At 29.5% G+C, this 27849-nt stretch overlaps 1 protein-coding gene across 1 annotated transcript; it reads left to right on the plus strand.

Moving 5' to 3' along the window:
- Positions 1-769: 769 nt before the first annotated feature.
- On the plus strand, positions 770-27770 carry LOC129981108 (uncharacterized). Its single transcript, XM_056091784.1, has 9 exons — positions 770-1657; positions 7404-7649; positions 12914-12999; positions 16459-16550; positions 17758-17796; positions 18764-18865; positions 22083-22205; positions 23819-23947; positions 27572-27770. Exons 1-9 carry the CDS (start codon positions 896-898, stop codon positions 27673-27675), a joined length of 1683 nt encoding a protein of 560 aa, XP_055947759.1. The 5' UTR covers positions 770-895; the 3' UTR covers positions 27676-27770.
- Positions 27771-27849: the final 79 nt, after the last annotated feature.

The raw sequence follows: 27849 nt of genomic DNA on the forward strand, positions 1-27849 counted from the left end.
TTCAATATCATCAAAAAATTATTATAAAATCTATGAATTCAATATTATCAAAAACTTATTTTAAAATCTATGAATTCAATATCATCAAAAAATTATTGTAAAATCTATGAATTCAATATTATTAAAAAAAATTTATAAAATCTATAAACTCAATATTATCAAAAAATTATTGTAAAATCTATGAATTCAATATTATCAAAAAAAATTTATAAAATCTATGAACTCAATATTATCAAAAAATTATTATAAAATCTATGAATTCAATATTATCAAAAAATTATTGTAAAATTTATGAATTCAATATTATCAAAAATTATTATAAAATCTATCAATCAAGCTCAAACAATATTATTTTATTAATACCCCATTCACTTAAATTATTTTAATAAATGTAATATGATCATCCGGAGTTCTAACTTAGTTCAAACTTCTGGAGTTTTGGACAAAAATGGCATCTTCCTCAATTTATAAACAGAAAAAGGCCCCAAATAATTCATTTGAAATCCTTTCTATCTAAAATAATATTTCATTAATTTTCAAGTGAAAAATCGACACAAAAAAATTGTTCTCGAGAAAAAAAATGAGTCATTAACGGAAATAGTCTAAGAAGTGTTGTTCTAATACACTTTCAAGAACTGTTTTTCGAAGTGATTCTGTCCAATCCCTTTGAGATGTATTTTTATGAAGAAATAAAGACAAAGAAACGGATATGCAAATGTTCTTGGACGTTTTAATCAGTAGAGGAAGGTTAACGTAAGTTGGCAGCTTCTATTAAGAGGATATCCGGACGATAACAAGCACGTTTCTGGTATCTCCACAATTCAGTCTCTCTCTCACTATGCCAGCAAACCGCATAAATACTGTTTGTAAACAACGATACTATGAAATCCTATAAATGGAAAAATACTGCACCATTACAATACTTGTTTGGCTGGGATTACCTTTATTCTGTCGGAGTTTGATATTCCTGGAAAGCGATGAATCTCTGAATATCGATAGCAACGACAGAATTTCTGCAATTCTGCAAAACCGTGACTATCCTTCACCATCTTATATCAGTACCGGTGATTATGACTCGATCAAGACTAGGTCTCTAAATACTGAAGAAAAGTATAGCGGTAAAGAAGATGAAATAATTTTGACGGGTTTTGGACATAATAATGATTATCATGACTATCCTCTATCATCTCAGATCAGTACCAATAGTCATGAATTGATCAAAAGGAGGTCTCTAAATACTGAGGAAAATTCCGACGGTAAAGAAAGCGAAACAATTTCGTCGGATTTTGAAGATAATAATGACTATCATGACTATCCTTCATCATCTCATATCAGCGCCAATAGTCATGAATCTCTAAATACTAACGAAAAATCCAGCGGTAAGGATGATGAAATGATTTTGCCGGGGTTTGAGAACAACAATGACTATCATGATTATCCTTTAGAAAATCTAATCGCTGGTGATGGTCATGAAATGGTGGAAAGTGACCCGGTGGTGGAAGATATTCCTGAAGATATTGAGTTGGTATATCAAATGAATAAAAAGAGGCATGTTCCTGATCGTGGGTTTACAGAAGAAACAAGAAAAATGATGTTGGATCTTCATAATGTGTACCGGGGAAATGTGACACCACCGGCTGGTAATATGAATTTCTTGGTAAGGTTATTAGTTTTTAATACATTTTTGTTATATATCCTCTTTTATTAATATTGTCTTAGCAATTTACAGTTTTGCAAAAATCAAAAACTATGAATTACTGATATCTATATAATATTTCATTGCCGTTTATTAAAAATTTTCCCATAAGATCAAATAAAATTGTTCTAAAAGAAATACTACTGGGAGTTATCTCTCCAAAACTTTCTCGTATATTTTTTAATGTAGGTATTATTCCCCATAAAAATTGTAAATCCTAGGCCTACCTGTGAGAGCTACAAGTACTCACATTTTTATTTTCAGAATTCCGTGTGTGATCGGTTTGTGTTTCATAGAACAAAGAAGAAAATTATATAAATAAATTATTGAATTATTATTATGGATTATTATTACTGATTATTATTAAATAATTATTATTATAAATCATTATAATTCTTATTAATTATTGCTGATTATAATTCATTATTATCAATTGTTATTAATTATTGCTGATTATAATTCATTATTATTAATTGTTATTATTATGAATCATTATAATTATTATTAATTATTGCTGATTATAATTGATTATTATTAATTATTATTATTATGAATCCTTATAATTATTATTAATTATTGCTGATTATAATAGATTATTATTAATTGTTATTATTATGAATCATTATAATTATTATTAATTATTGCTGATTATAATTGATTATTATTAATTGTTATTATTATGAATCATTTTGATTATTATTAATTGTTGCTGATTATAATTGATTATTATTAATTGTTATTATTATGAATCATTATAATTATTATTAATTATTGCTGATTATGATTGATTATTATTAATTAATTATTATTATTGATTATTCAAATTTGACACAGGACTAAAATTTCAGTAGAAGTATCATACACCAATTTATCATAGTCGTAGCGTTTTTATGTATATGCCTAGAAATCTGTAGACCGACAATCAGCCTGTTTAGGGATTTCATCTGCATTCTAAATGCTAAAACTTTTACCGAAGTTTATCTATCCAGCACTTTAAGTGTAATATTTATTAAGATTACTTGAACTCAGTTGACATATAGATAAACTTCCTATGAATGGATTTCGTTCAAAATTTATTTGGTGGTAAGCCTTAATTAAGATTTGGTGTAAGGACTATCTACCAAATTTCATCAGTCTGCATCAAAGCGTTTTCGCATTATCGTGTGCATGGACATACAGAGAGATATAATTCGAAAATGTATTTTTTGAAGTCGGATGTTTTTGAAATATAAGAATTGTCTGGAGATAGAGATTTTTGACAGTTTTAAGACTTTGTTCTTTCCATAATTAATACACAAATTATTAAAAAGGATTTATTCCAATGGAGTTTTAAATTTGAAAATTTTAACAAATTACTTGGGATTATTATCAAAAATTTTAATTTTTAAACAAAATAATAAAAAAAATTCTTAAAAATTCATTTCTTCGAAAAAAAATATATATTAATGCAATACTAAAAAATGGGTAAAGAATAAAATTTTACGTGACTACCTTGAAGAAATAGGTGATAACAACAACTATTTCTAGGAAATAGTCACCTAATAGTTAATTAGGGAAAATATAAGATAATAAATTATAAAGAGAAATTTCAAGGAAATTTATGGATTTTATGCTAAACCTAAAGCCTCACATTTGATTTATCATATAATAAAGAGATAAAACTATCTAAATGCTAAAATAATTTTCATTCTAAATTGTCCAACATTCAACCTTTTAGGAAAGCAATTCTAAAGTACATATTTTAATGGGGAAATATGAGAAAATTCGTGTTAAAATTTAAATATTCTTATATATTTCATATAACTTTTTTCCTTTTCTCCGAAATTCATTCATTATTTTTTTTTAATTTATGAAGAGATTAGGAAAGATAATATTGTTTAGAATAATTTTTATTAGGTTCATTCATTTATCCATTGCGAGTAAAAATTGAAATCTGAAAAAAATTTGCTATTTTAAAAAATTTTGCTAACATATATTTGAAAAAAGAGAAAAAGTCTTTTTCAATTAAGCATATCTAAGCATGTTAATTATATTTTAATTAAGATCTAAAATTGTTCAGTGAATACAATAGCTTTTCTGAAATTTCATGAAAGCTATTATATTTATTTCATTTTTGCAAACTAGTAGTTCGAGTAAAAAAATGAATATTATCAATATTAGTCAAAGAAGCAGGTTTAATATACACTGTTTTAATATACACTGCAGAACAAATATACACTGCAGATTTAATATACACTGCAGAACAAAAGAAAGTTTTCCTTTTGTACAAATATGAAACTATTACAAATAAGTACAAATACAGAGAAAGAACTAAGTTAAAATAATTGCATCTGTACTACCATTTTGCATCTGCTTTTTTCTTTGCAGCATTTTTTTTTTCAATCACAGTAAAAATCTGGTTCACAAATGTTATGTTTCCAAATTTAATCCAAAATAAACATTAACATTTTTGACTGCTTCAAAAAATGTATTCTTTTAAGGATCAAAATAGCTATTTATGTCATTAAAATATATACAAACATTGAAAATTATTTTAATGCAAATTCTTAGAAAATTTCAAATCTAACTTGCAAGTATTTAGAATATTGAGACCCTCCATCTTGATCTAGATTTGTCTTCAAATCAGAATCACTGAAGAACTTGGTGACCACAGATTTCTGATTCCATGTTGAGAAGTTGTGGGAAAGCAATTAAGAGCCACAGTCCGAAAGTCCAAAATATCGTAACATAGTTTTCATTATTGGTTTGAGCATGATTCGTTAGGTTTGATTGCATTGGTCGCTGTATTCTGTGCATAACGATTTTTGTATCACATAGAAAGAATGTCAGTCTCAAAATGTTATCATATTAATAAAAATGATTGAGGTAATACTATTTTGTAAATAACTTCAATAGTAAGAAACTTTTCATCATAATATTGATAAAAGTACACATGCGAAATATTTGGGGAAACAATAACATTGGTTGAATTACAATTACAGCAATAAAGAAATATTTGTACATTGTGCTTAAAATTAGAAAATTTATGAAAAATAAAGAAAACAATGCACGTAAATACTTACCTATATATTCTCACAGTTAATTTTGATAATTTGAAAGTCACTTTAATATAAATAAAAATCATTGCTCTTATAAAAGTACGTACATACCTATTTATATATGTTCCACATCTCCTCTTCAATAATTAGGCTGATTTCAGCCAAATTTTGCACACTTATTCTTTAAGGAAATAGAAAGACGAATGTTTACTTTCCAATCTGCAAAAGTTAACAAAATATTCAACTAATTAAAAATTAACCTAAATTTTGCCGTTTTCCTACAGTAATTGCGAAGCAAATAGTTTTACAATAAATATTTCAATACCTCTTATAGTAAAAAATTTTGTCATTTCAATCAAATCATTTCCATTTTTGGAAGCGTCTTTCCTTTTCACAGCCTTTTTCATAGAATCAAACTTTAATTAAATTAATTGATTAACTGATAATCAAGTATTGAAAATGCGTTTAAAAAAACTGAATTGCATTGCAAACGATATTTTGTTTCAGTGACTTCAATGTAAAAATATCGGTTAGGTTTGAAATAAATATTTGTTGGAAGAGAAGATAATTATTTCTGTAAAAAATTTTCAAAATATCTCGCCTGTAGTAATGCATTTAAAGCGAAAAAAGCAATAAAAATAAAGTGTTTAAAACACCAGAAGTTGTTCACATGTGCATCTGAAGTTTTATATTACCGAGTCTTCGATTCGAATTTTCAACTCCGAAAATTTTTGCGATTTACAACATATGTTTTAATGAAAAACAAAAACTGTAAAACTAGAAAAATCTTTTGAAATCTTAAACTTTTTTCTTACAATAATATTCGCTTCTTTTATTAATTAATCAGATACAATAATTGGCATACTATTATCCCAATTGGATGAATATTTCTCTATTATATAATATTTTATAATTTTTAAAAAAATTCTCTTTTTTTTTTTTCTAAAATAAAGTATGAAAGCTTGAACACGTGACCTCAACTAAATAAATCTAGAATCAAATTTTTCTCAATTCTAGCTAAAAAATCAGTTTTTTTTTCTATACTTCTACAAGTGACTAAATGAGCTAGAATTTGATTTTGAAATGCTAACTCATTCAATGACTAAGTTAGTTAGCATTGACTAATGTTTAAATGAAATCAAAGTCAAGAGGCAGATCGTCTACATTCATGATCTTCCTTTCTTTTTATTATTTTGGGTTTATTTTGTTTTTTATTTTTAGCTAATTTTTCAACCTCTCTTTAAAATTTGAGAAATTTAACAAATTTTAAGATCCGTCATGTATGATCTTGCTGTCGTGTGTAATGACAATTCCTCCAGCTTTCTTTTATGATTATCGGACAGTTCTAGTTCTTGTTCAAACATAAGGAGGTCGTAGATCTCATTGATACTATATAGTATAATTATATTTCCAACATTTCTATAAAAAATATTATTACAAACACTATCCAATGGATATATGGTGAAAGAAGTCAGGAATGTTGGATAATCAAACGGCGTTTTATTCCACAAATATTTCAAAAATTACAGAGCATAAGTAACAAAAACACGGCGTTTGTAGACGCAAACAACATAATCAGACAGCAAATTGCTGATTAAATAACGGCAATAATACTCAAAGACCACAAATTCTATCTCTATCTTTGTGACCTCAACCCCAAGAAATAATAACTTTGGCAAAGTTTCTCGGGTTTGCTGAAAGGTCTTGATGTCAGTGAAGTTCTCTAGAATAATCTTCATGTCCCTATTCCTGATATGGATAGTGCCATAATTCTTGTATTTTCCAAAACTTCATTTATGTCACCAAAGTTGTCAAGATAGGGGGAAATTGTCGTATCATCCATTCATATTTCCTAAAGATTTCTTGTAAATCTTTCTTTCCAGGGATAATACGAACGCGACAGGGAAATGATATTACAAATTCCTAAAAGAGTATTTAACGGTCGGAACATTCAAATGAAAACAGCACTGTCAAGTGTGATTCTGTTTATATCTTAAAAAATAGCAAATGTATGAAAATTGAATTATTTAATATTTAAATACAGAAAATCGAACTGGAGATAGATCCGGTGAAATTTTATATTCCTTAATGGCTCATCTCTATTGGGGTATCCATGAATGAGGGTATTCCATAACCATTTTTGCACATATTTATTTAATTTGAGCTTATTTTACATTTGTTGAATTTAACGTTAAATTTTGTAAATGACTTCTCACATTTCTTTTTGTGCCAAAGTTCTAAAATTTTGTACACAATACATTAATCGTGCACTTTTAAAATCTGCTTTTTTAAATTTATTTAATTACAAATAATTCCCTTCATTAGATAATAAACACACCACGCACAACCACGGATATTTATATATCCTAATAAACTAACGTGGTTTCTTTCCTTTTAAGGTTTGGATGAAAGTTTAGAGCAACTCGCTCAGTTGTGGGCAGATAATTGCGTCTACGCTCACGGTAGACCTCCAAACACGAGTTACTATTTCGACGGAAAAGTAAAACCTTACGGGCAGAACAATACATTAATCGTGCACTTTTAAAATCTGCTTTTTTAAAAATTTATTTAATTACAAATAATTCCCTTCATTAGATAATAAACACACCACGCAAAACCACGGATATTTATATATCCTAATAAACTAACGTGGTTTCTTTCCTTTTAAGGTTTGGGATGAAAGTTTAGAGGAACTCGCTCAGTTGTGGGCAGATAATTGCGTCTTCGCTCACGGTAGACCTCCAAACACGAGCTACTATTTCGACGGAAAAGTAAAACCTTACGGACAGAATCTGTATCTGGGCACCGATCCTTCAGGCTACAAAGGGCTCTGGATGTGGTACGAAGAATATATGCATTACGAATTAAGAAACCAAACGTGCAAGCCCAACGAGCAATGTGGACATTATGTGCAGGTAAGAAAAAATCCCTTTTTCGAAGATTTTCTAAGCTCTAAATTTCAGTTATATACCGAAAGCATTAATTTATTTATTTAAATATAAAATATTTATACTGAAACTAATTATTTCATTCTTGATGTTATGGTGAAATCAAAGGATTTTTCTAGATATCTGTAATATTATACAAATACACTATATTCTAGTTACACCTATGTTATAAAAACCAGAAATATTATACTAATATTACGCCATTAAATTAGATGTACGATTTTCTATATATTTATATTATTGTAGTGAAATTACCACTACAATAATATAATACCTAGAAAATAGCATTTACCAGGGATATTGCTTTGTAGGTATCTATACAAAAATTTGAGCATGTTAAGTTATAATAGTCGCTTTTAGCAATCAGCTTGTTCGCCAAGCTTATTGACCTGGTTGAAACGAATTTTCAAAAACTTTTAACATAATATTTGATACAGCTAAAAAAACTGAAGTTTAATAAAAATTATATCCGCCATATAATTATATCCGTAGCATATACATATTAGAAAATGTATATGCTACGGAATAAAAGCGAAAGTGAAAATTCTACATCGGAGGTATTGCCGTAAGAAAGCCACTTTTTGAATTTTAAGAGGTATTTTAAAAAGACCTATCAAAGATATTATATCATTAAAAATTGGTATCTTAAGAAGAGATATTACATCATTAAAAAGGCTTTTTTTTTATTTTAAAATAATGCAAAAATTATTTTTGTAAAATAATGGTTTTGGAAGCTATGAACAACAATTTCCATACAGAAATCATAGCGATAATTCATCTGGCGATAGTTAAATGGTTTTCACGCTCAATTAAACTTTGTTTTCTGCCTATTTCTGTAATCTTGACTTTTTTTAAAAATTCCTTTTGTTTGAGTGACTAGAGATTTTGTTGATATGCCAAGCCTACACCATGGAAATTCTAATAATATTTTATAACTCCCTTAATTTTTAAGCGAAATTTTGAATTCAGTGTAACTGTAAAAACATTCAATGAAATACTCAAACGTTTGTATGAGGTTTTGTTTCCATTTGGCTACTCTCATTCGACAATCATAATTTTTATATGTAGTTACTGCATTTTATATATATAGTTTCTGATTGTTGATCATGATCAATATTATAATTAATCATGTTTCTTTTAGTAAATGCATACAAATACAAGTGCTTGTTTTATGTTGCTGAAAGAAACGAAAGAGTTCATTTCCTTTTATTGAATGCTTAATTTCTCCGCAAACTTTGTTTCATAAAATTGCACTCAATTTAAAAGGATTTAAGTTTGTCTTATTTAAAAAAAAAAACTTTGATCCGGAAATAGATAGAGAATTTATATTTGTAGAGTTAACTATTAAATCCGCTAACAGATGACTGAAACTTACAACAATGTAAGAAATAATCTGGAATATCTAAACTTATTGAACATAAAATGAAATTAAGAAAATAACCCTCAGCAGTTAGTTAGTTTATATATTATTATAATCATTATGATGCTGATCGAGAGCTGCTTTGCGATGAATCTCATAATTTTAAATCATAATTAGATGATGAAGTTGACAATGCTGAGCTGGTAGAAAGGCGCCACGCTATCTCTATGGACGGATATATCACCGCGATTGTTTTAACTTGTGAAAGAAATGCTTAAACGGTAAATCTTCAATTCAATCGGGGTTTTTTTCAGACCTAGAAGTCTCAAACCCAGAAGACGAGAGGTCTTTCTTTAGAACACCATAATATTAATAATAATTTTTACACAAGAGGTCTTGATCGACTTTGATAAATATACTTTAAAATATGATCGTGAAAGAAAAGCAGAGAAAAAGTTAACCTTACTTACAGGGGCTATATTCACTTTGATTTCATTTTTCGATCATCACTACTTGCTAAAAATCATAAACTCATGCTACAAAATAAAACACTCAGCTTTGTAAACATGAACATTTAAGTTTCATCTGCAATAGATGAACAGAAAGAAAGATAAAGGAAAACAGATGAAGAGGAAAATTAATTTAAAAAAATATTTAATCATTGATGAGATTGGCCTATAGTGGCCATTGGAAACCCAAGAACTTTCAAACATGAGACCCATATAAGGTAAAGTGACCAAACAATTAACACTCATTTAAGTCTTCAGATCTATTTTTATCTGTATAATGTACAATTCACAATAAATGAATGAGAAAAAAGCTTAAATTATTGATTAATTTACTATAAAAATGGATACTGATGATCGAACTACTGAATTTGGTTAACGTCATCATGGCAACGTAAGAGGGAATTCTGGGAATGTTCCAGATTTTCCATGTGAACTGGTTGCTGGATATTAATTTTTTTAATTTACTCTGGCGAAAAAGATTTCGCTAAATGGATATCCAGCGAATTTACAGCTGCAATATTTTCTGAATTGGATTAGAAACCTAAGTATACTTTAGGATTCCATATTAAAGTATTGATTAATAATCCTATCAGAAAATGTAAATAAATATTGTTTACGCATTACTGCAGGGGTATGTATTCAATATTTACAATACTACAAGTCACGCCCTCTTTATTTTCCAAGAGGGAAGTAATGCGGTGTAGGAGTGGAGCAGATGATCCTCACATCAGTCATGGCGACAAAACATTGGCGTCTTTTTTCGAGGCCAAACATAAAAAAATTTCTGTGTCCCAAGTGCCTTTTATCTTTTCTAAGCCAATAAAGATAACAAGAAAGAAAATATTATGTTATACCAGGGAGATCATTTACCATAATTACTCATTGTTAATGACTGTGAAATAATTTCTACTGTAATTTTAGTGAAATATACCAATGAATATATAATTTAGAAGGATTTCATTAATATTGTTGCAGCTAGCCAGTAGTATATCTTGTTTTTTTTCCTGTTACTTGATTATTAAGCGGGATTCAATTTTGCATGCAATTGCTTTTTTTTTTTAATTTCTTTTGTATTGGGGCTTATTTCTTTGCATTAAATAATTTCTAAAAACGCCATTTCCTCAGAGATAAAAACCACTTTATAATTGGTACGCCTACTTATGAATCGCCTGTTTGTAATACTTGTGAGTCATTTTTCTGTTTTTGACACCAGCTTCTCTCTAAACAAAAAGAAACGATTAATGGATTCTTATTTTATCAGAACTCCCGTATGCCAGATAGAAATCATAAACAAATATCCACATGAGACCGCAGACAAGGAATAAGATAAATAACTTGTAAGAGCAATGAAATAAAATGGGCTCTAATAATTTTTAAAAAAATTAATTACTCAATCACTTATGCAAAAACCTTAAACTTACAATTACACAAATTTAGTCAATATTTATATTTACAAGCTTAACATAAGTAAATATCGCTGTCGGTAGGTTTTCACATGCTTACAGTCTTGCGGCCAGCCTCGTATAGCTACCGCACTTTTGATTGGCGAGGAGGTTGGAGCTTGGTTGGCGCACTGGCTTTATTTGAGAGTGTTACAAACTTACTAAATAATTAACGCGCGCATAAATCTGTCGTGGTCTCAAAGTCCTCCATGTCGAGAGTAATACCACTGGGTGTACTGTAACAGGGGTGATCTTTCTCTGATTCAGGTCTAAATTACGGTCTGTGGTTGAGTGAATGAAATGCATGAATGAAGTCCGCCCCGTAAAACGGGTTGTGACGTGTATATAGCTAAGTCGTTCTCTTGGCCCTAGATGACGCTACTGAAAAAACAAGAAATGTACCCTTGGCTTAATCCACAAATGACTTCTTAAAGCTAGTGGGCTTGTCTAGGACAAATGCCATTAGAAACAACAACAACAGTTTACCAGTTTTTGGCTGGTAATCGGATCTATGCGTATTTTGAAATTGAAAATGAAAACCAATATATTTTTGAAAAATTTTTGACATAAAAAATATTTTTACTTTTTCATGTAATAAGCATATAAAGAAAAAAGATGTGTAATTGCTACAAAAATATCAAACTCGAGATTTTGACGAAACTTTACATTTCACACCTTCCTGAATTCGAAAAAGATTGAGATTCTGTCTATGTCTGTGAATGTGACAGCCCAAAAAGCTTTGAGCTAGACTTATGTCATTTGGCATATGGTCTTTAATCTGAATTTATAGATTTCTGTCAAATTTTGAATGAAATTTATTCACAGAAAATATGCCCTTCCTTCCGTCTGAGAATGGATGAATACAATAATTATAAATAGAAGAGAGTCAGAGGGATCAAATTTTGTAGATACAGCAATTAAAATTTAGATCAGTATCATATTTTGAACCAAGTCCGTCAAGAGGTTAACCATCTGTCGATCGATGTTTCTGTAAATCTTCTTTATTAATATAAAGGGGATAAGTCAAAAATGCAATTACTTAATAATATGAAATTTGATATCTGATTTTGTGATTGCAATAATAGTTTTGTGTCAAATTTTGGTTTCAATGATTTGAAAAAAATCTAAAATACGCATTCGTTGCTCTACTTCTTGTGTTATAACCGCAATCAGGGATTAATCTCAAGCAATGATCGTACGGCACTAGGCTTTTTTATAATTATTGCTTACCAATAGCATGTGATTAATAACATATAAGCACATTTGTTAGAGAATATATGAGTTAAATTCGAACAGACCACTCCCGCTGATTTAAAAACAATTCATGATTTATGTCAATAACAACATCGATGGTCACTTCAAAACACATCTCGCAATTTAATATAACTATTAATTTATTATAATATCTGTAATATCTTTTAAAATTCTGATTATTTATATTGGTATAAGAATGCTTATATTTATATAAGAAATATTTTGATTAAGTGGGTAAAATTCATCACAAATTATGCTTAAAACTGATCTACTTACACCGAACTCTCCTACTAAATTCAGGACTTTTGACAGGACTTTGATAAGGCAAATCTAACTTTCGTAATGCACAGAGAAAACTGACTTTTTTGTTAAATTGGTTTTAACCCGAAAACCTCCCATTATTAAAGCTACTTCAATTATTAACAGAAAATTGGAAAAAGAAAAAAAAATAGATTCGGAAAGGAAGATAATTATTTCATAGTTTTCTGCACTTTTGGTTCAAGTTACATTTCTATAATAATAATCTGGGAAACTAACAAGCGAAAAATAAATATTATGGGCATTTTTTTCCCCTACCAAACCAGCTTCAAATAAATGAATTTTACTTTCGCATTTTAGTTCTCTAAGATTCTTTTCATTAATTCATTTCTTTTATCTCTTTTGCAGATGGCCTGGGCTGAGAGTAAGCGCCTCGGTTGTGGAATCAAATTATGTGGAATGAGATACCTCATTGTGTGTCATTATTATCCAGGGTGAGAAATATTTGCTTTGATTATTTTTAAGATCACCTTCAAATATATCCTCATGTATTATATATGAAAATAAGATACTTCGATTCTGTTTTTATTTTCTGATTGCTGTAAGATCTATAAAATTATATTTTATTAATCTATTTTCTATTTTTAAAGTAATTATGTTTATATCATCATTCTTTCAGAAAATAAAATAAATCTTATGGTAAAACGTCACAATATTGGCTCTCTTTTGAGGTTAAAAATAATAAAAGAAAAAGCAAAATTATGAATGTACAAAATGTATTAATGTGTTTTAAAATAGCAGCTGAAGTAATAGCATTTGATAATACCCTGGATTCAGTAATTCAAAATGCTCATTAGTTGATGTTTTTCTTAAAAGCTTTGATTCATTAAAATGCATTCCAATCAGATCAGTAGACTTTTATCAATAGATTAGGCTTGGTAATGTGAGGAACAATTTGCCTAAAGGCAGCCATTTAAATTGTTGTCTAGAATAGTCTTGTTCCCAAAAAATGCATCAGTCACTGAAGTATGAGCTAGATTAATCGAAACAGACTTTAATGAGCTCGTTTTATGGAAATCCCTGAAGAATTCCTCATAGAAATATTACCAAGCAAGTCATAAATGCATAGGTCAAAAAAATAAGATGCAATTTTAAGCAGTTGTAAAAAAATAAGTACAGAAACCCTAATTTGTATGGAAAATGAGATACAAATTTCATTTTTACAAACATGAAATAACTTAAGTTAAATGAAAATGTTTAAAGAGTATTGAAAGAAATGTTAAAGAGTATGTAAAGCAATAAATTTATAATTTTCTTCAGCTTTCATGTCTTTCTTATTTTGAGAGAAGTTTTGATTATAGAAAAATAAATTTAACAATACAGTTCTTTAAAACGCACTTGTCGACGTCCTGGCATAGGTGTAGCGTGTCTTTCCCGTGATCTGGGCGTCCTGGTTTCGAATCCCGGTTCGGGCAGGGTTGTTCTTCATTTGTTCTATGTATGAATGTGCCCCTCTGTAAAAAAGGGGTTGTGCAAGCGAATGTCAGGCGTGATTAGCTAAAACGTACTATTGGCGCTACTAAAAGTAAGTGATGCTCCCTTTGTTTAAAATCACTGATTTCGTCAGCGAGCTGGTCCATGGCATGTGCCATTTTAAACAAAAAGCATCAACAAAACACACATTTTTTAGTGTATTAAACAACGGAAACCAGCTCTGTGAACATTTTTCTAAAATTCATCCTTAGTTCTACCGTTATCATGTCTAGCCAACTCTCCCAACGGAATTTTGCATTCAATCACCGACAGCATTGACACTAAATTGAATAGATATAGTGGACTGACTTTTTATAGATGTGTATGACATTAAAATATTTTAATATTTAAATAGCCTAATTATCAACTAATTAATAGATTGTATTGAGTTTTTGGTTACCTATGAGAGGCGAATAATTTGGTGGCGAATTTGGAGGGATAAATGATGACAGTTTTTTATGATATTTACTGTAATTATTTATTAGACTCATCAAAAGCAATTAAAAATAATAACAATAGAGTGCCGTATATAAAAAAAATTTAAAATTAAAGCTTAAGTTTATTGCCGGATTAAAAGAAGACAGCCGAATCTCCATGGTCGAATGGTCATGGCACTATTTTCATAATCAAGAGACCGTAAGTTCGAATCCCGCTAGAGACGATGCGATTCATAGTATATGTAAATATTTAATTCCTTGATTTTATATTTTCCTTTATTTCATGTTCCAGAAGATACTGGACATTTCTTTAGTTTACCAGACAAGTGTTCTGGACTTTTCTTACTGTCTCCAGAAAAGTATTCTGGAACTTTCCCTGCTAGTATAAAAGCAGAAGGTTTGTCAGTCACTGTATTCTCAGTTCAGAGTTGAGTTAATAAATTGGTTTAGCTCAACTTCTTGTGTGTGTCATTGAGTTCCACACTAACGAACCTATGTAACCCTATGAGCCCTAACCATTGGAGTTTATGAGCGTTTAAATGAGCACTCGTCGAGAAATAAATACCTCTCACCTTTTAAACTCATTTACCACCCCAAAGCGCCTGAGTCAGGCCCCTATCGAACGGGGCAATATCGGGTGGTCAGGGTGTACTAAAAAGGGGGGAAAGAATTTTATTAAAAATATAGGTGTCAAAATAAAATTGTAAAACCATAAATCACATAAAACAATACTATTATAAAACTAAACTATGATGATTGTGTTCCGAAAGAAAAATGATACGCTTTTTACCTTTTTACTTTTTTTGCATACCAAATTTATAAAGAGAAAAGATTTTAAAAGTCGGAAAAACTCAAACTCCAGTTTTTGACGAAATTCCACATTTCAACCCATCCCTAGTCCGAAAGACACGTTTTTAGGATTGTGTCTGTCTGTCTGTGAACATGATTATTCAAAAATATTTTAATCTAGATAGTTTAAATTTGGTATGCGGTTTTTAATAAATTCTGAATGATATCCATTTCGAAGAAGTCTGGATAACAAGTTATTCGAATATAAATGAAAACAATAACCACCAAACATAAAATTTTGAATACCAAATGGTAAATCGGTATTAAATTTTGATCCAACCCGGTATAGAGATTATTCGTCTGCCACCCTATAATTTTGCGTGCATTTAAACATAATAACTTTAAAATGATGGATTATATCCAGTACACAGTTTTAGCATTTAAAATGTAACCATTTATTATATTTTGAACTAATACGTTGAAGGATTGAACGTCTGCGTCGGTCTGTATTCTCGCCAGCATGTAAGAGTAATAATTCAAAAACGCAGAGGGTTAGATAAATGATATTTGCTATCTTGTAACTATAATTATAGTTTTCTATCAGATTTTGGTTTCAATTTATCGATAAAAAAGTAATCCAAAATATATACTCAATATTTTTTCACTATACTTCGAAACACAAAACGCTCCTGTGTAGGATTTTTAATCTGTTTTGAAACTCGACAAAAGAAATATTCACTAAAGGAAGTGAATATTTCTTTTGTCGAGTTTCATCATTTATAATGCTGAAATTCAATACTATACTTTGACATTATTCAGGGTCGATTAATCATTGACTCTGAATCGATTTTTAACAATTCTATTAATTTTTAATTGCAAATCTATTTAAAAAATTTAAAATCTTAGCACTCATGGCGTTCTCATCTTTGATCAAAGAACATAATTTATTTGAGAGTAAGTAAACATGCTAGATGGTTTAAATGAGATAAAAATTTTAATTTAGAGTAATTATATATATGTCTTGTTATTTTATCATCTTATTTTGATCTAATATTTGATTTTAAAAAATAATATATTTTCTACTTTTTAAAACACAAATAAAATCCGGCTTTTAAAAATATTTTTTATGTGTATTATTTATCTTGTGGTTCGTTTGAATGAAAACTATTTCTGTAAACGATTACAATTTTTCAGAGCACTCAAAGATGTTCAGATGTACCATGTTGGAAGACCTTGTTCGCTGTGTGATGAAGAGGAAGGGGCTTTATGCAAAAACAAACTTTGTGGTAAATAATTCTCAATAAATAATTAATGTAAAAAATTTAAATTCTCATTACAATTCATTTATGATATAATAAAAAATGATATATAATATTCTAAAAGAATGCTGCTACTCATCATATGGGAAGTACAAATAAAAATATTTTCATCATTTATAATATTGAAATTCAATAATATACTTCGAAATGATTCAGGGTCATATAATCGATTGACTTAATTGATTTAATCGACTTTAACGATTCGATTAATTTTTAATTATAAATCTATTTAAAACTTTGAAAAACTTTTTTCTTATCAAATATTTACTACTCAAGGTTTGATTTGATGGAGTTTATTGGCGCAAGAACCATTTATGATTAAACTGCGCCAAACATATGGTGAGAATTAATCCTATTTAAGGAGTTTATTTCTAAATTGCTTCTGGATCTGCTCACTTGTGAAATCTGCTAAAAGTAGTCGCATTGCAGAAATACAATCTAAAAGTTAATTAAGAATCAGATCAAAAAGTAAAAGCCAAATCATTTTTTAAAAAATAAAAAGATGGGGATGGAGAACTTTATGAAGAATGCCCTTTGATTTGATGTGGGGAGAATGAAAGCAGCGTATATGTTTATTATTAAATTTTGGGCATTTATTAAAATGTGAAGAACCGTCATAGGACATTGAGGAAGAATAACTCCGGATTCACTTTGATTGCTCTAACAGTCAATCCAATGGAACATTTTGGATAATTATTGCATCACACGACATATAATTCATTGTAAAATTTAAAGCGATTGTCCAATATATTAATTCATATTAGATACTAAAATAAGGATTATATGCGGCATAGTAAAATGGACTCTTAATCTAAATCCTACAGAAGACTATGTTCACTTTTCAATAAAAGCTATTTGCAAGGAATGGAAGAAAAGTAATAAAAAATTTTTAATTTCTTTTTTACGAAATATAATCAATTAAATAACATTAATAGCTGACTAAAATTTTAATTAAAATTTCTTTCGTAGAAAGGTTTCCATTTTTTAAGTCAGAAATATAGCTAATAAATGATTTTATTAGCCATTGTTAAATGGTTCCAAATAAATTGGGAAAAAAATAATAGGAAGTCAGTTACAGTAATTTAAATTATTCACATATTTAAAAATATTTTTCTGAAGAAAATATAATCCGGTATTTTATGTGGTTTATTTGATTTTTTTTATATATTTACAGTGTCTCACGAGCTATGCAAAGAAAATCCTAAATTTTGTGGTAAATATTTTTATTTTCTTATTTTCAAAATAAAGTATCATACTGTTTCTTTATTAAATTTATATGTAATAAATCCTATTTAATTTTCTCATATACGAAGTTACGTAAAGAAAAAAATATTTTAATCGTTAAAAAAATTTGACCTCGACATTTTGACAAATCTCTAAGTTTCAGATCGTTCTTAATTCTACAAAAAGTTTTAAAAAGAACGCATTTAAAAAAAGAACACATTTTTAGAATTATGTCTGTACGGAAACTCGAAAATTCAAAAATGCTTTTAACTTTTCGGATGAAATTTGGTATAATACATAATAATAAATTGGTACATAAAATGTGTAGCTTTCTATCAAATTTTGAACGAAATCCATTCATAGAAAGTATATCTGTCTGGATGTCTGACATGAGCATGTAGTTATTGGCGATAGCGAGGGCCCAACTCGTAACCTTATTGTTCGTAGCCGCGTAACATGACCACTAGACAAAAGTGATCACCCGTGTACAGAAGCTGTTATCTGGCTTATAAAGGTTCACAACAAGCACAATAGTTACAAAATTTGAAGAGCTAGTTAGATAACATCTGGTACACAGGTTTAGCATCTAAAATGTAGATCTATTAAAATTTTAGAATTAAATTCATCTAGGGGTTGGTTGATCGCTTGTCGGTCTGTATTGCCGCATGCATGTAAACATGATAACTTAAAAATATAATGACTTAAATGCATGTAATTTGGTATATGATCCTGTAACTGAAATTGCAGTTCTATATCAAACTTCGATTTTAATCTGTGTGAAAAAAGCTGCTCATGTTCTACAAAGAGAATTCATCTATTTGATATTAATATATAGTTTAACTAGAAATATTAGAATAGTCATAATGATGCATAAGCAAAAATAATTGAGTAACGTTTATTTAATGTAGCAAAATAAATAATAATATATTTTTTTAAATTGTTTTCATGACCGGAAGAATCCGCAACCTGCAATCTAAAATGCCAAAACTGTGGCCGATTGAATAAGACTTCTTGCCATTGCACATGCGCAGATGGATGGGACTCGCCTGATTGTTCAAGTAGGTGAAAAATTCTTGCATTAATTCTTCCTATCTACTAAAAACTTTCTAACTTGTTAAATAAAAAGGGTGATCCGGAGTTTAACCCCCTTCTTCGCCAAGTCGCAATAACGAGCCAAAACTGGCAACCTCCGTTTTCTCTAGACTGGCAAACCTATTACATTTCACCTTTATTATGCGCTATGATTGGATATCTGCTCCCTCACTTTTGAACATTTAGCAAAACACGGCGCAAGACCATTGTTGGCGAGTTGGCGATTTTTGAAAATTGTGCCAAGCAGGGGTTTAAACTCTAGTCGTACCAATAAAAATAAGTGTAGCATTATAAATACATAAACTGGGTTAAACGCTCCACACTATAGCTTTGGTTTAAATGAACTGCAAAAGTGTTCAATATAGTAGTCTGAAACGCTCGTATGGTGGTTTGTTTGGTGGCTACATACATTACCATATTATATCTATAGATCTTACTAGGATACATCGAAAGAATGCCAAGTATTAAAAGCTTGGTAAAGTAATCCGATTTAAATTATTATTGGATACACTCTTCATAGGAAATTTGTTGCAATAAACTTATTTAAGTTTATAATTAATTACAGATTCTAGTAATGCAAAATTTAAAAGATTAATGAAGAAGCTTCTATTAAAAAGATGTGCATTTTATGTAAATTCAAAATAACATATTTTTTTTCTTTCAAACAAAGGTTGAACTGCAATTACTAAATTATCTGAAATCAAGCCATGTTACATTAAAATAATCAGTGGTGTGAATATTTTATTCTTCACCAGTTTGATTTTTGGTATCACATAAAACGCCTTGGTAATTTTCGAAATTTTAATTCTTTCGTTCCTTGCATAAAATATCAAGTATTCTAAACATAGTTTTAATATTAGTCATAAAGTCTGCTTCCATGTTTATTAGTAACATCTACATTCATATGATAGCGTTTCCAGCCCAACCAATAAATTCAAACTCAATAATCAAATAAGTGTAATTCAAAAGACAAGTTTTATAACTTGAAGGAGTAAAACCTGTTTTTTTTTAAAATATTATACAACAAGGTGACAAAATCATGGGACAGCAATATACAAATATACAGATAGCAGCAGTATCATGCACATAATTTATAAAGGCATTGGCAGTGCTTTCATTTATATTCAAGTGATTTTTTGAAAAGGCTTCTAACATGATTATGCCCACAAGATGGTAATTAATAGTCTTTGAAAGCGGAATACTAGATGATAGATGAATACAGAATGAGTCACGATTTCAGTTGATAAAAGCTGTTGGTCGGTTTCGAGTATGCCGCAGAACCCACGAAGCTGTGGATCTTAGTTGTGGAGGTTCCAAATAGTGTGGTCTGTTTTTACGTAGAATGGACCAGTCCCTCTAGTCCAACTGAACAGAACATTGACAGGGAATGGTTATGTTCAACTACATGGAGACAACTTTCAGCTATGTTGGACTATAGCTATTAATGGACTTCATGTACCCAAACAAAGATGGAATTTTTATGGATGCATATCACCGGCCACAACTGGTCCCGATTGGTGTGAAGAACATTCTGAACATATCCATTGAAGGATCTGACCACCTGAATCCCATCGAGCATTTATATGGCAATATCGAGAGGTCGACTCGTGCATAAAATCCTGCTCCGGCAATACTTTCGCAATTATGAATGTCTATATAGGCAGCATGGCTTAATATCTCTGCAGAGGATTTCCAACTACTTGTTAAGTCTATGCCACGTGTAATTCCAGCATTTCGTTGGGAAAAAAGATCTCCAACACATTATTAGAAGATAGCCAATGACTTTTGCCACGCAGTATTTATCCCGAAAATACAGCTGGAAAATATGTAGCGAAACCTAAAATATTGTTAAACTTTTTCTGGAGCAGATGGTTTTGATTGCATGTAGGACATTTGCATTCATGATGATAGAATTTATTTGTCTTTTTATATAATAGTTATAATTATTTTTGATTAGAAGTTGCAAAAGGCTCTTTTAAGTAGGAATAAATTGAGAATTCTAAAAAAAATCAATACGTCTGATTTACTTACAAAATTCTTTTCGAATGCCTTTCCAATGAATTCATTCATTTTGTTGCATGATGATGTATTTAACACCGCTTGGTTTAGAATATCTACCCAAGTCCATAACGAAACAACTTATGTTGAAATATCATGCCTCTTGTTGGTTACATTGATACATTTGAGTTAGAAGTCTGATTTTGCTTCAGTATCTGAAGATAAATTGACTTTCTAGAAAACTTTCAGAGAAACAGATATACATTTGGACTTCGCTTAGAATAAAACTACATATGTTAACCTCCATCAAGCAGTCCGCCTGTAGCGAGCAATTCGTTAGAAAATTGCACTTGGAACTATACCAATTGAAATCATGCAGATTCTACAAGAAATGCGTTTTTCATAGTATAGAGAAAATATAGTAATAATCACCAAATTCGAATTCTAGATTTTGACGACGCCACGTTTTTGACCTCCTTGACATTTTTTACAATTTGTCCATCTACCTATCTGTGACAAAGATAACACAAAAGCACTTTGAAATAGATGGTTGAAATTTGGTATGCATTCATCACACCAAATTTGCAGATTTCTGTCAGATTTTGAGTAAAATCTGTTAAGAGGAAGTTTGTCTGTCCCGCTGTTCCAGTTAACACAATAATTACAAAACGAAGAGAGCTAGATAAATAAAATTCGGTACACAGATTTAAAATTTATATTATAGACACCTGTAAAATTTTGAGTCAAATCCAACAAGGGGGTGATCATCTGTCAATCTGTATTTTTAGAAACATTTAAACGTGATAATTCAAAAAGGCAATTATTTAAATATATCAAATTTGGTATGGGATACCAACTTCATTTTGTGTCTACTTCTCAAATCTTTGGTTCAATTTGTTGAGAAAAACATGTATAAAACAAAAATTCGATTTTCGAATGAGGCATGCCAGGGAATAATCACCAAAAAACTCGCCAAAGATGGCAAGATAGGATCTGTAAAAATGCTTAATTCACGCCAAAAGTTATTTCCTAACTACTGTACGCCAGTGCCATGCAAGGCGTTTCCTGGTATAACAAGTTTATTAGCGAGTGCACTTGAAAGTTTTGAGAAGACCATTCTCACTGGTTCTTGTAGCCCATTCACATATTTTTTCAGAAAATTAATGTCTCTCATTTTTCTAATAGAACCTTGTGCAGATAATCACGAGAGATGTGGTAGGAAACCTGGTTTCCCTCACAAAGCTTCCTGCTCCATTCAAAATTACGCGGTTGCTAAAAAATACTGCCGAAAAATGTGCGACACTTGTGGTAAGTATTTACTAAAATCAATATAAATTTGTGAACCCTTTTAAATATATAGAATCGATAGCAATATTATTTTCGAGATTCCATGTAAAAAAAAATTGTTTGTTGGCATGGTGTTAATAATTTTGAGTTAATTATTTAATTCTAAATGGAATAATTGAACCTAATTTCTTTTCTATATGCTATAAATATTTTTCCGTTCATAGCTGTTCAATGTTCGTTAAATCCTTTCCAATTTAGGTCTCCATTTAGCTATCCTAGTACAATACTGGTGAGAATCATCACCAGGTTCTTTTCGTCTTGATTCAGACGATTATAATTTCAAATTAAGCGCAATAATATATTTCTAATACATTTCCTCCATCTATATTTTTTTGTCGCACGTAGTAAGTCAAAAAAGTGCATTTATTTCTCTTGATCATTAAAATTACTATAATTGATAGTAAATAATATTTTAACGCTTTAAAGTACCATTTTTTCTAGTTATGTTATATTAAAATATTTTTAGGATTGAGATCGATTAAGAAAAGTGATCCTTTTAGCTTATTAATAAATTTAATTTGATTAATTAATAATTAAATAACAAATCAAGACATAACATTTTGCGTGAGATAAGGAATTGAAGCATATAAGTTTCTGTTTTAATAAAAAAAAAATTGCCAGAATTTATGCCAATCTCCACAGTTTCATACAAAGATTAATGAATTTGGGAAACATGCCTCCCTTGACTCTAGAAAAAGTTAATAAATGTACTATGTAAAATTTCTGATTAAACAGATTTTAAAATATAGATAAAAATTATATAGTTTCATTTTAATTAATTTAATTTTTTACAGATTTTTTCTAGTGCTTAGAAAAGTTATCTAAAAACATGTAACACATTTAGTGGAAAAAAGGTACTTGTCAGTTGTAACGCAGACCAAAAAACACCATAAAAAAATTTTGCCAATTCGGCGATATCAATCGTCTAACTATATGGCATGTGGCTGTCTCGTTCAAAATTTTTCATAATAAATAATAATGAATTTGTGTGCATTTTTATAACCAATTACTGTTTATAACCAATTACTGTTAAACCAATTACTGTCATTAAATTCAATAATTGGAAATCACTATCAACTATTCAAATATCCCCCAGGCCAAAATATTTTTTTTTCAATTTTATTCAAAGATCTAACATATATTGTGCATGTCACACCATGTTCTGTTTCACCAATCATGATGTCTTATGAATGCCAACTTTAAAATATCGCAGCTCATTTTATGCATTCAATTTGAAATATCATCCAATTCAAATCCTTGAACAGCGAGTAAAATTGAAATTGTTACAAAAATTATTTTACAACTAATAATTGTTAACTGTTGATATGTCTGATTGACATTATAAAAACCAATGTATGAAAGACACAACAACAACCAAAATTATAAAGAATCTATCCTTGAGATTTCATGCTCAATATGATTTAAATGTAGTATAAAAAGTTTATATTACATTTCGCATAAAATGAAATTGTATTTGCATAAATATCAAATATTGTTTGGTATATATTTCATTTATTCTACTGTAATTATAACTAGTAAACCAACTTGAAAAAAAATTGACTATCTTTTTTTAGTTTCTGTAACAAATGACACAACGGTTAATCATCTTTGCTGTGATGGTAGCCTATGCCAAAAAGGTTACGTCTTAGACCTGGAGAGGAAACCATGCAGATGCACTTTACTTTGTCCAGGACCGCTTTGTGGTAATTATTAACAGGCACAGCTTTGATATACAGTAATTTTCGCCAAAAGAATAGTTTATCGCCAAATTTTAGTGAAATGGCCGAATGTGGCGCGTACGACCGCAATAATGTAACAGTAGCAAAAGCGCCACCAAAAAATTGCCAACCTCAGAAGGCGCCAAATGACTGTATATCAAAGCGTAGCCTTATTTACATTTTTCTACATTTCATTAACCTGACTTTTAATCAGAAGAAGAGTTATAATTAAAATCATTCCTGATTATGAAAAATAATTATGTAAGTGTACAAATCCTAGGATTATAAATGATTCTTGCACCTGAATTTTTAGAATATAAAAAAAAATTTAGTGAGTCGATTTTTTGTCTAGAAACATTCAGTTCCACAAATATGTAAAGTAAAATTTTATTATAAATCCTCGGGTATTTTTTTCTTTATAAAACTCAAATACTTCTTTACAAAACTACAGTACACATAATTGTGATATTTATGTGTACTCATGCGTTTGTGTTGATATTGTGTTTGTGTGTGTTTTACTTTTTGACCCTTGCTAGCTGTTTTATTTATATATATGGTTTAGAACTTTGTGATTCTTTATGCTTTACTTTTCCTTTATTAATACTCGTTTTTATTTGCTTTGTGGCTTGTGTTCCTTGTATATTTTTGATTAATGCTTTCTGTAAATAGTCAATCTCTTTAGAATGCTTATTTCAAATAAATAAATAATTGGTGATATCTCAAGTATAGTTGATAGCATTGTTACGCCTTGTACCATCTTTCATTTGTAAAAGAGACGGAAATTATGTCGCAAGTTCCTTGGATTAAAACATTTTAATTTACCCAGAACTCAGAAACATTTGGCTTCGTCACGTTCCGTTGTTCGACCAATTCTGAAAACTGAACTACCGAACTGTTGCCCGCATTTTAAAACCTGGCGAAGTGAGGGGACGAAGTTTCGGAAAATATCCCCATGTCTCGAGAACCAAGCTTTGTTATTATAGCTTTTTTTAGAACATCGAATTTCTCACGCACACTTTTAGCGTCAATTTTGGTTATCAAATTGCCAAACAATGTCGCCAAGATAAAATCACCTCAACAACATGTAGTAGAAAGTTAAGAAAGATTATTTAATCCAAGAAATATGAAATACTCTTTTCTAGTTCCATACTCGTTTCTATTCTTAGAATATAAAAATAAATGGGACAAATAAAGCAAAAATCACTTTAAATTTAAAAGTTTAGAGCACAGAACATTGATTACTAAGGTTTTAATATTTATTCATTTTCATGTTTAAACTTTTCCCACAACATTACACACAACTTCCATATTTAAAAAAAAAAAAAACAGGCTTTTTATAGAAAATTTCATCACACTTCAAAGTACTCCCTATGAGTTTAGAATTGCCTTTATTATAAACTTTAAATTATGTGTCTTTTTCTTTATTTTATTCACTAGCAAAAAGACCATGCTACTGTTCTGCTTTTGCTTTTAGTACCTCATGACCTAATGTAAAATTTATTTGCATCAATAAGCCTGACCTATCCTTTAATTCTGTCCAATAATTTAGATATGCCTATATAAAATATGATTACCTTGTTTTCATAAACAGAGCAGAATTTGAATTATTTGAATCATACAGAACTATGATGAATGTTCAATTAAAGCAAATTTTTCCCTAAAAAAAAAAGTATACAAAATTGTTAAGCTAAAAAAATAACAGTGAAGTTTATTTCTAAAGGATCATAATTTTAATGAATAACATATGAGCATTATTACATTTATGAGCATCATAATGAATAACATGATGCTCATAAAATGACTTTCAATGTTTTGAGGCACTAAAAGTAAAGAGCTGAGTGAAACTAAATTTCTTATTAAGTCTGTAGAAAGCATGGAAAGATCACTTCCACAAAAAAAGTGTTAGAAATTACCGACTGTAAATATTCTGGAACTGTCAGAACTAAAAACGAGTCAATAATTACAATGAAAGCGAGAAAATGTATTTTCACTATTCCACAAATGTCTTTATAAAAAAAGGCTCATATATAAATGTATAACATAAGTACGAAACGCATAGAAAATTTTTTATTAATCTTCTTAAATACTTATTGTACGATTCTTTTATTAATTATTATTAAAATCCTTTATTAATCAACGTTACGGTCGGTTCAACATTTACAAAATGATGATTTTACCAGTATACAAGATATCGCAACGATTATTTCTAGCACATTTTTTCTTTGAATAATTCGTATTCCCATGTCTTTCACAGCTGTATATGACATATGATTTCATTGCGTTCATTAATTTTAGCTGAAAATGCCTCCAAATAGAAAAATTATTTTATGCCCTCCCACCCTGCATATCTAGTAATTATATTGTAAATAATCTTACTTAATATGGTGTTGATAATTATAATTAAAAAAATTTTAATAATATTAAAAATAATTATTTCAATAAATAAGCAAAATCTTTTAATAAACGAACAGTATGCAGTAGTTAGGATGCATTTATTGTGCAATATTGAGCAGAACAATTCACATCAAACATCTACAAAGTTTTAAAGTGAAGAAATTTTCCTTGCGATTGACTGAATACATCGTACAGCATGATTATCTTTGAGTAAATTCGTGATCATTAAAAAACTATTTAACTCACAAAAAATTAGAAATAAAAGAAATTTTTACATTTTTTTTAAAAAATGTGACTTTTAATTAATCAACAAATTTAAACTGAAAATTTTCGTATGCACCAATACCACAATAATAGCAATTCAAAAATAAATTTAGAAAATTATTAGTTCCTTATTTATTATCTGAGAATTATAATTAATATCACCGGCGTCCTGGCATAGGGGTAGCGCATCTTCCCCGTGATCTGGGCGTCCCGGGTTCGAGTCCCGGTTTGGGCATGGTTGTTCTTCTGTTGTTCTATCTGTGAGATGTGTGAATGTGCCCTCCTGTAAAAAGGGGTTGTGCAAGCGAATGAGTGATGCGTGAGTAGCAAAGTCGTACTCTTGGCCCTAGTTGGCGCTGCTATAAAAAATAAGAGACGTCCCCCTCAGGCTTAAATCGCTGTCTTCGTAACAGCGGGCTTGTCCGTGGCAAGTGCCATAAGAAACAAACAAACAACATAATTAATATCAACGGTGAAATTAGGTGATAAATATCCGATTTATAACTCTTTGTTCCTATCGTCTCTAATCCTAATTCGAAACTTTTCACCAGCTTCAATATTGTCAGCCTTACTCTCTGGCAGTTGCATTTTCCTTTAATTCATGTCCCAAATTAGATAATAGACGTTCAAATTATGTCTCTTTTTCTTACTTTCTCTGTTCCTAGTTCAGAAAATCTCGCTAGCTCAGAGACTCTCAATCATATACGTATTTCCTTCTCTAAATTCTCTGATTGCTGCTTTTTCTTTTTCTTTTTGTCCGTTAAAGCAATGACGGCAAGTTTTATAGTAGTTTTACTTTTGACTGAGATTTATGAATTTTGGCACAAAATATTATATTTATTATAATTTATGTTCATTGTAGTGTTTTTTTTCGTTTCTTAATAAACATTTAATGAAGTACATATATTCAAAAAAATATTTCGTATAACTTTTAGTTATCTTCTTTTCTAGATTACATGGATGATAGCTCATCTGTACTGAATTATAGCCTCACTTTTCTGATTTCACAGATTCTGGTGATTTACTTCATAAACCATACAAGGCATTCACTTTGACAAAGAAGAAATGGATAAAAATTGTATTATAATGAAATGCAAATGAATCTTCCATTCGAATCTGTACAGTTTCGAATAAAAGTTTCACCAACTTATTGTTCGTGTTATTTAATAATTATTATACAATAATACTTACACATTATATAAAAAGAAATGCAAAATGCAATTTATTAT

The sequence above is a fragment of the Argiope bruennichi genome, chromosome 8 (assembly GCF_947563725.1).
Source record: "Argiope bruennichi chromosome 8, qqArgBrue1.1, whole genome shotgun sequence".
Classification (NCBI taxonomy): Eukaryota; Metazoa; Arthropoda; class Arachnida; order Araneae; family Araneidae; genus Argiope; species Argiope bruennichi.